The sequence below is a fragment of the Oncorhynchus mykiss genome, chromosome 12 (assembly GCF_013265735.2).
Source record: "Oncorhynchus mykiss isolate Arlee chromosome 12, USDA_OmykA_1.1, whole genome shotgun sequence".
NCBI lineage: Eukaryota > Metazoa > Chordata > Actinopteri > Salmoniformes > Salmonidae > Oncorhynchus > Oncorhynchus mykiss.
In genome coordinates this window covers 71,616,856-71,630,866 of record NC_048576.1, presented here as the reverse complement: position 1 = coordinate 71,630,866, position 14,011 = coordinate 71,616,856, and the positions used below count along the sequence as shown (strand labels likewise).

Sequence of the window (14,011 nt, the reverse complement as noted above, 5' to 3'; positions counted from 1 at the left end):
GCACCAAATCTATTTATTGGATATTGATATACAAATGTGTATATAATTACATTGGGTTCAGATGGTCTACAAGTCTATTTTGGGTTCAGATGGTCTAAAAGTTTGAAGGGTGATTTGTCTCCTCCAATAGATCCCGAAGGAGTGAAAAAAACAGTCAAGTAATTAGCAGGACCCTAAATTGATAATTACAAAAATGTTGTTATTGTACAGTATGTGTCATAATGAGTTCCTGGATAGAGCCCAATAGTTTGTTCATTTATCCCTTTACGCAGCAGGTCGACTTGATAACTCGCTCTTACTCAAAATATGCCTGGGTGTGTGTAGCTTCACCATCTCGCCACCAGAGGCCACTACACACAAATAATTTGCAACGAGACAGCGGCGCTGCGTGAGGAGTGGGGTTGTTGTGGGTGCGAGCGGGACTGCAAATCTGCATCGGATGGTGTCGAGGTTGCAGCGTCGTAGTCCCCTGAACAGTTCACCGAATTGTTGTTTATCTTTAGTGAATGAACGGGAATTGTCCACTTTAAACTACTTTGCAATACAGTAAAAGACTTGGTCGCAATCAAGGCATTTAGGAAAATTGAAGAAAATACAAAGGGCGCAAATGGAACTGGAGCAACCACGGAAGGAGCACGGATATATTCGCTAAGCTAGTTAGCAAGCCAACTAGCCTGCTGCTAACTTGATACATTGGAACACGAGTAACAATCAACTGGCTATGACTGATAACGAGGAAAGGACAGTCAAATTATAATCCAGAATGAATTATTGAGAATCAAATCAAATGTTTTAGCTACGCATTTTTTCTTACGAAAGTATTTGAATGGATTGGATGCGTTCTGTAGAATTGCTCAACAACAATAGTTAGCCGGCTAGCTAGCTAAGGTTACTTGCATGTTGAGTTGGGAAGCTATCCCGTTAGCAAAATAACGTTACGTCATCTGTACAGTAGTTAACCAGACGGACAGGCAACTACAATAAGGTGGATGGACTGTCATCTGCGTGGGGGTGTTCGTGAAGTTAACGTTAGTTGACTGGGTAGCCTATTCCTCCTTCAGATTTTTTGACACAGTTTAGTATTACACATGACAGAAGTGAACATGGTAGTGTTATATGACAGTGGATATAGTTAGCTACACGTTTGTTAGTACCGTAGGGAAGAAGTGACAACCGATATCTCAGGTACAGTTTAACGTTGGACCACAATGCATTAGGTCTGACGTTCTGCTTTAGGACATAGAAATCTCTTTGTTTTTGCTGGGCCGCTTGCTAACAATAACTTTATGACGCGGGCTCAGTCCATTATTTCATTTTTGACTGACCACACCGATCACAGTTTCCCTAAAGCGTCCACAGCCCTCATACCATGGCAGCGGTTGTCAACTACTCACCGCCGTGGTGGGTCAACCTGCTACACCGACTCCCTCATTTCAACCTTCAATTCGAACAGACGAGCAGCGATTTTCGCCCGGAGGACTCGTCATATCAACAGGTAACTTTATGACATACACTTACTTGAACTGTGTATGTGTGTCTTGTGAATCAGAAGCAATAAATGTCTGTCAAACATTATACCTTTGTAAACAAAGGAGTTGCCAGTGGGTTGCTGTTGTTTGATGTATGATAATATTCTGGGATGATGCAATTGAGTGAGGATTTTGGGGAGTTTAACAAATGGGGCAGGCATCAGCACAGACCAATGCAATGTTATACCCCGGTGTATTGACAATTCCTATTAAACTTGTTTGGTGCAGAGCCTTTGCAAGAATACTCAAGACTCCTTATTAACTGTGGTTCCCTAGGCGTGGTACAGTACATAGACCTAGTCCCTACTGAGACTGGAGGGGTGACTGACAACTACTTTTGCAGGCTATATTTCTCAAACTGTTGTCAGGTTGATTTCCCATTGCAGAAACAGCCACTGTTACCTTCTGACAAGACATGACATGTATGGATTTGAGGGATGGGTGGAGGTGGATTAAAGACAGTGGTCTTTAAACCGAGTTATAACAGGGATCCCATATTTCATAAATTGCAGCATAATCATAGCTATTCAGCTAGGTCTGGTTCTCCTAATTTAGTTTGTGTGAGGGGGAGCATAATGCCCATTTACTGTGTGGCTGTTATGGCTTTGGCCTGTGCAACAGCAAACAAACTATGGACATTTTAAGTTAGCTAAAATGGGGATTTCCAAAATGAGCTTGTCTGCCTCCAAAGTGTATGGAGGAGGATGAGATTAACAGATGGCTTCCCCTTCCCTGTCAGCTGCTGTGGGTATCACAACGACAGTTGTCACAACAGGCTCAAAAAAAGGGCTGTGTCTCCTGGCACTGTGTGTGACTGACTGTCTGTTGAGTGCTCAGGGAGAAGGGAAAGGGAGATTGCCAGAGCTGCTCATTCACAGCTTCTAGGACCAAGATAACCTGTCAGTTATCAGACTTAATACTGGGCCGTGGGCCTGCTGACCCAACACTTCATCCAGCCTACACGTCTCAAGATAACCCCAGATTAAGTCATGCTGATGGAATTGAATTTACTATCCCCGACCTACAGAAGTTATTTCTCAAATTTCTTGAGATGACTCTGTCCTAACCAAAGGAAGCTGTGGGCCATGTCAGTGTGAATGCGACTCAGTCATGTCTGTAATGTGCCATGTGTTCGCTGATGATTAGTCTGTTAGGCATTATTTGCATTCTTTTCTGCATTCTTGTCACACTGTAACTCTGTTCCTCAGGAGACAGAGCCCGGCATCAATAGGTCATTAAGAGCTTGATGTATGACCTTTGACCTTAGGTTGTGATCCCCAAGGTCATCTGGCTGCCCGATTTTGACATTTTAGTCACTTAGCAAACACTCTGGTAGGCCTGTTGTAAGGCAGGTCCTCACAAGCCCTCAGTCCAGCCTCTCTCAGCCTATTGCAGAGAGTCTGAGCACTGATGGAGGGATTGTGCGTTCCCTGTGTAACTCTGGCAGTTGTTTCCATCCTGTACCTGTTCCGCAGGTGTGATGTTCGGATGTACCGACCCTGTGCAGGTGTTGTTGCACGTGGTCTGCCACTGCGAGGATGATCAGCTGTCCGTCCTGTCTCCCTGTAGCGGCGTCTCACAGTACGGGCATTGCAATTTATTGCCCTGGTCACTTCTGCAGTCCTCATACCTCCTCCTACCTGCCTAAGGCACGTTCACACTGATGAGCAGGAACCCTGGGCATCTTTCTTTTGTTGTTTTTCCAGAGTCAATAGAAAGGCCTCTTTTTAGTTTCCTAAGTTTTCATAACTGTGACCTTAATTGCCTACTGTCTGTAAGCTGTTAGTGTCTTAACGACCGTTCCACAGGTGCATGTTGATTAATTGTTTATGTTTCATTGAACAAGCATGGAAAACAGTGTTTAACCTCTCTAGGGTAGGTGAGACGGAAGCGTCCCACCTCTTCAACAGCCAGTGAAACTGCAGGGCGCCAAATTCAAAACGACAGAAATCCCATAATTAAAATTCCTCAAACATACATGTATTTTACGCCATTCTAAAGATACACTTGTTGTAAATCCAGCCACAGTGTCCAATTTCAAAAAGGCTTTACGACGAAAGCAAACCAAACGATTATGTTAGGTGAGTGCCTATTCACAGAATAACACAGCCATTTTTCCAGCCAAAGAGAGGATTCACAAAATGCAGAAATATAGATAAAAATGAATCACTAACCTTTGATGATCTTCATCAGATGACACTCATAGGACTTCATGTTACAATATCCATGTACGTTTTGTTCGGTAAAGTTCATATTTATATCCAAAAATCTGAGTACATTTGCCCCTTACGTTCAGAAGTTCCAAAACATCCTTTGATTTTGCAGAGAGCCACATCAATTTACAGGAATATTCATATTAAACATTGCTAAAAGATACAACTGTTATGCATGGAATTTTAGATGCACTTCTCCTTAATGCAACCACTGTGTCAGATTTCAAAAAAGCTTTACGGAAAAAGCAAAAAAGAGTCTGCGCTCAGAGCCCAAATAAGACACAAATATATCCACCATATTATGCAGTCAACAAAATTCATAAATAGCATCAGAAATCTTCACTTACGTCGGAATGCACTCCCAGGAATCCCACTTCCACAAGAAATGTTCGTTTTGTTCGGTAATGTCCATCATTTATGTCCAAATAGTTACTTTTGTTAGCGCATTTGGTAAACAAATCCAAAGTCACGAAGCGTGTTCACTAAAAGCAGACGAAATGTCACATTTCCGTAACAGTCAGTAGAAACATGTCAAACGATGTATTGAATCAATCTTTAGGATCGTTTTAACATAAATCTTAAATCATGTTCCAACCTGAGAATTCCATTGTCTTCAGAAGTGCAATGGAACAGAGCTCCCTCATGTGAATGCGCATGGTCAGAGCATGGTCAGCTCATGGCAGATCTTACTCATTCCCTTCTCCTTCAGCCCCTCTTCACAGTAGAAGCATCAGACAAGGTTCTAAAGACTGTTGACATCTAGTGGAAGCCTTAGGAAGTGCAACATACCAATATCCCACTGTATCTTCAATAGGAGCTGAGTTGAAAATAGACCAACCTCAGATTTCCCATTTCCTGGTTGGATTTTTTTCTCAGGTTTTTGCCTGTCATATGAGTTCTGTTATGCTCACAGACATCATTAAAACAGTTTTAGAAACTTGTTTTCTATCCAAATCTACTAATAATATGCATATTCTTGCTTTTATGGCTTTGTAGCAGGCCATTTACTCTGTGCATGCTTTTCATCCGGACGTGAAAATACTGCCACCTACCCCAAAGAAGTTAAACCCTTTCAATGATGATCTGTGAAGTTATTTAATTATCTTTGAAAGACCGGGTCCTGAAAAAGGGACATTTCTTTTTTTGCTGAGTCTATAAGTGAAAGCATTATTGCTAAATGTTTTGATAAGCAGTGATCTGATAACTACATACAGTGGGGCAAAAAAGTATTTAGTCAGCCACCAATTGTGCAAGTTCTCCCACTTAAAAAGATGAGAGAGGCCTGTAATTTTCATCATAGGTACACTTCAACTATGACAGACAAAATGAGGGGAACCTAAGTGTATGTAAACGTATGTATTTATATATTAATGTATGTATGTATGTACATATCCTCCGTAGGAAATCGTATAGATACTACAAAGGCATGATCATTTAAGTTGACATTGCACATTGGGTGGACCGACGGCAATCTTTGTGGCACTAATTTGAAGTTAAAATTACAATTCACTTAAAATGTCAAAGGTGTTGCAGTGGTGTGAAGGGATAGGTCCATTGGTGGTTAAAAAAAAATATTAAACAACAAATAACAAATCTAGAATTTAGAAAAGTTTGACAAACCTGTTTTGTAAGCTTTTAAACAATATCAAACTCAAGTATTTATATTTTCCAGTGAGGAATACATGGATCTCATGATATGGTGGGGTATGCAGAACTTTGAGTACCTCGATCTCCTGGATGTGTTGGCCTTCAGGTCCAAAAAGTCACTTTCTGACCACTTCTTCCATGGGCAAACATGTATGGAAAGTTTTTAGTTTTGAATCAAAAGAGATGCTGTCAAAAAGTGATTGAATTTATATGGATTTACCCTAAGGTCATTTGCATGAACGAACTGCCCTCGCTATTGCCCACCACCAAGTCCCACTACCATAGATTTAGAGGTTACGCCAATGAGTGTGTAGTAGAAGATGAGTGAGTGCAGCAGCCCAGTGCAAGCGAGCTGCACAGCTGAAGATTGGGGAGGGGAGAACCATCCCCCTGCACTCTGCAGCATGGCACTTGTTCACAGGGTCAGAATTAATGGATATTCTCAGCTCCTTTACTTGAGGGTTTCACTCAACCCTCACTGAAGAAAAATCCACTCTGTCCTTGATGCGCTGATCAGTGACCTTTTTCCCATTTTTCTCTTTTTAACAGCAAGTGCTAAGACTTTAGTGTTGAAGTGGATTTCAAAATGAGAGATAATTGGCAGTCTGTCGACAGGGTATGACAAAAGCCAGGATTTGTTTTACCCCCGCCTCAAGTGTCCACAAATTTTGAGTAGGCCTATGTTGCCAAGTACGCCAATTCTCCCCTTAAGCTCTGATTTGGCCCACAAAGGAGATCTATAGGCCTAACCAGGCATATATGCAACATTTGTCCTGAGGCATACATACAGTCATCACACCTTTCATTCTGATATCTAATGATGTCTTAATGATGAAGACAGTCATCCACTTTCTTCATTGGTGCTTTATAGTTAGAAACGTTTTGGCAATAGTGAGAAACGAGTGAAGATGGCTGTCTGACAAAATCCTTCGCGTCAGAAGGCCAACATGGAGGGGGGTTGTCAAGAGGCATCTTTTGTAAATTGTGGACCAGAGCCAAGGTTTTCCGAGGTGGAAGAAGAGAGGTAGTCTATCAGTCTATTGCCATTTTGATGGACGGGAGTGGGACTGGAGCTCAGTTTGTTTGGGTGTGGGCAGACTGGTGTGAGGAAAGTAGACAGGGCCAGCATGGTTTCAGCCTCCTACCTGGGTCAGAGAACCAGGAGAGCCCAGGCTAGCCTGAGGAGTGGGAAAATATATATTCTTTAGATTTAGGCCATACTTGGCCAGAAATGCCTTTTTTAAAAGTAGGCTACTTTGGTTAGGGCAAGTATGTTGACATCCACACTGCCAATAGCACAGTGAGATTGATGTATGAGAGAACCAATTTTTATTTACCTGGTGTGGTGGAGTGTTAGCCAAAAATGAAATTGTATTTATCCATTTACTTTGTCTTTACGTAGTGTCATCTAATGATGTGTCTTCATGCACAGGAAGTGGAGAAGGGCAACAGGGTGATAATCTGTTATGTCAGCTTGTTCACCTGGTGTGACACAAGACTCCTAGTTGTTACAGGAAACAGGCTGTTTGTCACTGCATCCGTCTGCATATGTTCATCAAGCAGTTCATTTTAGATGTGGGGAATTTGACCTGGAAGTGAAACCTGATTGTAATGGACAAAGTGGACAGTTGAGTCAGCACGTGTTATTTTCTCTCTTCCCTTGTCTTGGGATTTGGGTCTGCTATTCTTTCTTGGCAATGTGTCTAATTCAAAGCCATACTTAAAACTTTGTGATTCTACTTGAGACGCAGACGTCTCAAGTAGGCACCTGGAAATGCAAATGCGCTACGCTAAATGCTAAATGTACTCGTTAAAACTCAAACGTTCATTAAAATACACATGCAGGGTATTGAATTAAAGCTACACTTGTTGTGAATCTAGCCAACAAGTCAGATTTTTAAAATGCTTTTCGGCGAAAGCATGAGAAGTTATTATCTGATAGCATGCAACACCCCAAAATGCCTGAAGGCGACGTAAACAAAATAATTAGCGTAGCCGGTGCTACACAAAAACGCAGAAATAAAATATAAAACATTCATTACCTTTGATGATATTCTTTGTTGGCACTCCTATATGTCCCATAAACATCACAAATTGGTATTTTTCCCGATTTAAATCCGTCCATGAATGCCCAAAATATCCATTTGTATAGCCTGTCTGCTTCAGGAAAAAAGCTCTCTTCCAACACGCAACGTCATTTTTAAAAATTATATAAGTTGCCTATATTCTTTGACAAAACACTTCAACCTACTTTTGTAACCCAACTTTAGGTATTTGTAAACGTTAATAAGCGATCAAATTGATCACTGGGCGATCTGTATTCAATAGCAGCTACTCAAGAAAACAATGTCCATTTTTCAATCTTCCAAAATCGATTGTTGTAGGCTGGATGGAATGACGGATCTATTGGTAATGTCTCAAAGGATTTTGTCAATGAAAATTACGTTTTTGGCGACATCGTGTGGAAGCTGTAGGAATTGCATCCGTGTCCATATTAAATTTGGTTTCCTTTAAACAATACATGAAAGGGGCGCATGGATACTTTTTTCAGTGACCAGTTTTTCTTGCGCTTTTCGATGAAACACACGCTCTGTTATAGTCACAGCCGTGATTTAACCAGTTTTAGAAACTTCAGAGTGTTTTCTATCCACACATACTAATCATATGCATATACTATATTCCTGGCATGAGTAGCAGGACGCTGAAATGTTGCGCGATTTTTAACAGAATGTTCGAAAAAGGAGGGGGTAGGATGAAGAGGTTAAGTGCCCTTTAATTGAACACATATGGACCACGATTTGCTTTTTTGGTATGTGAAAAACAGAACTCCCATCCCTGAAACTTGAATCGCAACATAAAACAAGGACCATTTCCTTTTCTTGACAATGGGGAGTGAAAATGAAAGAAATCATGACTAAAAGGTAGAGAATGACTTTTAAATTGAAGGTCATTATTAGTCAGCATTGAATTCCCATCATCTTGGATCAGAAGCTGGGAAGATGAGAAGGGGTTGAAACAATGCCAGCATCCTGTTCACAGGATGGTACGGCTCCTCTCCAGCCCCTTTTGAACTTCACTTAGTCAGACAGTGACAATGACTATTTTCCATTTATTTAACCACTCGAGGTATGAATTTTCTCAACTTGCATTTCAGCATATGTAGTATTTGAAAATGTTTGCGCTGTGTATCCATGAAGTAGTGGTATAATATCACTAGGTAACACAGATGGCTGCCCAGGAGATGGAGCTCAGTGAGATACTGTAATTTGAGTTAAGATTTTGTTTCTCCAGGGTGGGGAAACCGTCTCAATAAAGCGCTTCAATGGAGAGGCCTCAATTCACCAAGAGCCCAGGGGCAGCCCGTTAGGCTGATCTTATTGAAAAATGCATCTGTTTAGAGAACCAGGGTGCCGGTATTTTCCTGTTTAATATATCCGACTACTAGGGGAGGAGAAACTGTCTGGATCGAAATCTGTGTAATTACAATGAACTCCCAACCTGTATTCCCCCACAGGAATACAAACATGAGCGAGAGGCCTGTGTGAACTACATATGAAGTGCCTGCCCTCTCCCTATGTGCTGCAGGCTGAAGGATGGGACTGGTGCTGGACCTACAGTACTCAGCAATAGACCTGTTTCTCTAGGACAATACTTAACATGTCATCAGGCCGTGAGATGCATTTGATAATAGGTGTTATGCTGTTTCTGTTTGCTCATACACTGCTCAAAAAAATAAAGGGAACACTTAAACAACACAATGTAACTCCAAGTCAATCACACTTCTGTGAAATCAAACTGTCCACTTAGGAAGCAACACTGATTGACAATGAATTTCACATGCTGTTGTGCAAATGGAATAGACAACAGGTGGAAATTATAGGCAGTTAGCAAGACACCCCCAATAAAGGAGTGGTTCTGCAGGTGGTGACCACAGACCACTTCTCAGTTCCTATGCTTCCTGGCTGATGTTTTGGTCACTTTTGAATGCTGGCGGTGCTTTCACTCTAGTGGTAGCATGAGACGGAGTCTACAGCCCACACAAGTGGCTCAGGTAGTGCATCTTATCCAGGATGGGACATCAATGCGAGCTGTGGCAAGAAGGTTTGCTGTGTCTGTCAGCGTAGTGTCCAGAGCATGGAGGCGCTACCAGGAGACAGGCCAGTACATCAGGAGATGTGGAGGAGGTCGTAGGAGGGCAACAACCCAGCAGCAGGACCGCTACCTCCACCTTTGTGCAAGGAGGAGCAGGAGGAGCACTGCCAGAGCCCTGCAAAATGACCTCCAGCAGGCCACAAATGTGCATGTGTCTGCTCAAACGGTCAGAAACAGACTCCATGAGGGTGGTTTGAGGGCCCGGCGTCCACAGGTGGGGGTTGTGCTTACAGCCCAACACCGTGCAGGATGTTTGGCATTTGCCAGAGAACACCACGATTGGCAAATTCGCCACTGGCGCCCTGTGCTCTTCACAGATGAAAGCAGGTTCACACTGAGCACATGTGACAGACGTGACAGAGTCTGGAGACGCTGTGGAGAACGTTCTGCTGCCTGCAACATCCTCCAGTATGACCGGTTTGGCGGTGGGTCAGTCATAGTGTGGGGTGGCATTTCTTTGGGGGGCCGCACAGCCCTCCATGTGCTCGCCAGAGGTAGCCTGACTGCCATTAGGTACTGAGATGAGATCCTCAGACCCCTTGTGAGACCATATGCTGGTGCGGTTGGCCCTGGGTTCCTCCTAATGCAAGACAATGCTAGACCTCATGTGGCTGGAGTGTGTCAGCAGTTCCTGCAAGAGGAAGGCATTGATGCTATGGACTGGCCCGCCCGTTCCCCAGACCTGAATCCAATTGAGCACATCTGGGACATCATGTCTTATCCACCAACGCCACGTTGTACCACAGACTGTCCATGAGTTGGCGGATGCTTTAGTCCAGGTCTGGGAGGAGATCCCTCAGGAGACCATCCGCCACCTCATCAGGAGCATGCCCAGGCATTGTAGGGAGGTCATACAGGCACGTGGAGGCCATACACAGTACTGAGCCTCATTTTGACTTGTTTTAAGGACATTACATCAAAGTTGAATCAGCCTGTAGTGTGGTTTTCCACTTTAATTTTGAGTATGACTCCAAATCCAGACCTCCATGGGTTGATAAATTTGATTTCCGTTGATAATTTTTTTTTTTGCGTGCCCATAGTAAACTGAAAAAAAATCTGTCAAAAATTGCTCATATATGCATATAATAATTATTATTGGATAGAAAACACTCTAAAGCTTCTAAAACCGTTGGAATTATGTCTGTAAGTATAGCAGAACTCACAGGGCAGGCATTCTTCCAAACTAGTTTTGTGGTCATGAAAGTTGGGGCAACTTTGACGTCATCGACCCCTCTTCCCAACCAGCTATGGATCTGGGGACACTTTCTATGTCTTCCACTAGATGTCCTCATTCAGTAGAGCGTTTAATCGTTCAAATCCCGTGAGAATTGGCCCTATGGGAGTGAATTGAGTGAGTGCCGCGAGAAAATACCTGTGCGTTAGGGCGCGAATTGGTCCCGGCCATTCCTTTGTTCCAGCACTCCGGGGGAGAGCTAACAATGACCGGTTGAATAGAAAATTGTTTTCTATGATTACAACATCCTAAAGCTTGATTCTGCACATAGTTTGACCTGTTTAGTCGACATATAATATGTAATTTTGAAGTTTTGATGCGCAACTTTTCCAGACCAGAGGACATTTTGGGTGCATTTCAGCTGATATTGTTAGCAGTAGCTAATACAAAGACACAAGACTTGAAACCAAACGATGTTTTGGGTAAGTATGAACCCTTCCAGTACATTCTGAACGAAGACCATCAAAGGTAAGGGAATATTTATGCTGAAATCTGTGTTTCTGTTGACTCCAACATAGCGGAGAAATATTGCTTATATCTGAGCGCTGTCTCAGAATATTGAATAGTGAGCGATTTCTGTAACGTTAAAAATAAATGTAACAAAGCGATTTTATTAAGAAGCAGTGTATCTTTCTAACTATATGTAGAACATGTATATTTAGTCAAAGTTTATGATGTCTATTTACGTTATCTTGCCGCGCTACCTATATTTTCTGCTGACTTTTTTGAGTATTTTCTGAACATGAATTCAATGTAACTGGACATTTATGGATATAAATGGCATATTATTGAGACTGAACATTCATTCAAACAGAACTTTTGTGCGTTTTGCCAGCAGCTCATCGTTGAGCGTCAAGCATTGCACTGTTTATGACTTCAAGCCTATCAACTCCCGAGATGAGGCTGGTGTAACCGAAGTGAAATGGCTAGCTAGTTAGCGCGCACTAGTAGCGTTTCAAACGTCACTCGCTCTGAGCCTTCTAGTAGTTGTTCCCCTTGCTCTGCATGGGTAACGCTGCTTCGATGGTGGCTGTTGTGTTGCTGGTTCGAGCCCAGGGAGGAGCGAGGAGAGGGACGGAAGCTATACTGTTACACTGGCAATACTAAAGTGCCTATAAGAACATCCAATAGTCAAAGGTTAATGAAATACAAACGGTATAGAGGGAAATAGTCCTATAATTCCTATAATAACTACAACCTAAAACTTCTTACCTGGGAATATTGAAGACTTGTGTTAAAAGGAACCACCAGCTTTCATATGTTCTCATGTTCTGAGCAAGGAACTGAAACGTTAGCTTTCTTACATAGCACATATTGCACTTTTACTTTCTTCTCCAACACTTTGTTTTTGCATTATTTAAACCAAATTGAAAATGTTTCATTATTTACTTGAGGCTAAATTGATTTTATTGATGTATTATATTAAGTTAAAATAAGTGTTCATTCAGTATTGTTGTAATTGTCATTATTACAAATAAAAATTTGGCCGATTTTAATCGGTATCGGCCTTTTTGGTTCTCCAATAATCGGTATCGGCGTTGAAAAATCAGAAATCGGCCGACCTCTAGTCCGCACGCATGAACAGAAGACTGGAGCCCAGGCGGCGCCTAAAATTAGATCCTTATTTAGCATTTGCCCAAAGGAGCTGGGCTGTCTTGCATTTTGTAAATCATTTCCTATCTCAAAGGAGCTCAGAGCAGCTGTTGTTGAGGGAGGGTGCGGTAATACTGGATTCATTCTCGTTTAAGGCGTTACAACAGGAAAAGGTGGAGAAGAACAATAATCCAAAAGACCATTTCCTATGCACATTTGTTCTCAACCTGATATCCATGAGGTAGTGAAGCCAAATAATTACCACTGCTACCTGGGCATTTTAATAATATACAGTATTGCATTGGGCAAATCACTGCAAATGTACATCTGACAGCAGTAAAGATTGAGTGAGCGGTGCTAAGCCCAAACGACAGTGGCCTTCCCCTCAGTCACCCCAGGGCCCTGGTCACTTAAGACTTTGTCTGGAGTGGAGTGACAGTCATTCTTCTCTTTTCCCTCTGCTGGAGAAGTAAGTCGCCTCACACGAACCCTGACTCTCTTTACCCCACTTCCTATAAAGTCACAAGCTCTGGTCTGGCCTGAGCCAACACAATGCTCTCTCCAGCACCCCGTTCTGGAAAGGGAAAGATGGCAGCTTGTGAGCGTCCAAAGATTCCAGTGCTCACATGGAAACAGGGGTTCACTGGGCCCACACAAATCAAGTTATTTGATATCAAGCCACGCCCAAATTTCATACAGGATATATCCATTACGATGAATCATAAGACTGAAGGTACTGTACAGCAGACAGATTGGGAGCATAATCTGCTTTACAGTATCTTCTGTTTTTATGATTCTGTATATCCTGTTTGAAATTTGGGCTTGATTTGGAATAATTGTGGCCTTCCCCTGTATTATGAGAATGGGCTTTAAGTGAAACTTCACAAATGAGGCCAGGGAAACACAGATTATTCATGTGTGAGGACGTTAGAGACTAAGATTATATGGTTTGTATGTGTTTCAGGAGGCTTTCTCAGAGTATGCGTCTTATGGTGGTGTGTTTGTGCTTGTTCATGATGGGGGGTTTTAATGAGGCTTGAGGTTTTTCTCCTCTGCCTTCTACGTTATTCTCAAAGTTATGACGATAACCCTTAATTAACTGTGATCTGGTGTAAATGAGCTATGACGAGCCAAAGGGCATAGCTAATAATCAGAGAGACCATCTCATTGCCATGTGACTCCTCTGGGTGGTCAGAGTGTATATCTGCTTTAATAGCTTCTCATTCCTTGCAGACTGGATGTGCAAGATAGCCTAGCGGTTAGAGCGTTGGGCCAGTAACCAAAAGGTTACTGGTTTGAAGCCCCAAGCCGGCATTGTGGGACAATCTGCCGTTCTGCCCTTGAGCAAGGCAGTTAACCCCCAACAACAACTGCTCCCCGGTCTCAGATGACATGGACGTCTTTTTAAGGCAGCCCCCCCCCTCACACCTCTCTGGTTGAATGCATTGTTGTGCAACTGACTATAAGTATCCCCTTTCCCCCAATATCATTCCAACGGGCAACAGCTATGCAGTAAAAAAAAAAAATGGTCTAAATTAGACTATTGTTCTACGACCACAAAATGGATCCTGGATGCTTGGCTCCTGTATCTATACATCCTACAAAGTCTCTCTGAAAGATTTCCCCAGCAGGTGTGTGTGTGT

At 42.5% G+C, this 14,011-nt stretch overlaps 1 protein-coding gene across 1 annotated transcript in view; it reads left to right on the top strand.

Moving 5' to 3' along the window:
* Window positions 1-389: 389 nt before the first annotated feature.
* Window positions 390-14,011, top strand: part of ttyh3a (tweety family member 3a) — a 56,778-nt gene continuing 43,156 nt past the window's right edge. The window contains exon 1 of the mRNA XM_021624923.2: window positions 390-1,495. Coding sequence (XP_021480598.1) covers window positions 1,370-1,495 — 126 coding nt within the window. The 5' untranslated portion in view covers window positions 390-1,369. The remainder of the gene's footprint in view (window positions 1,496-14,011) is intronic.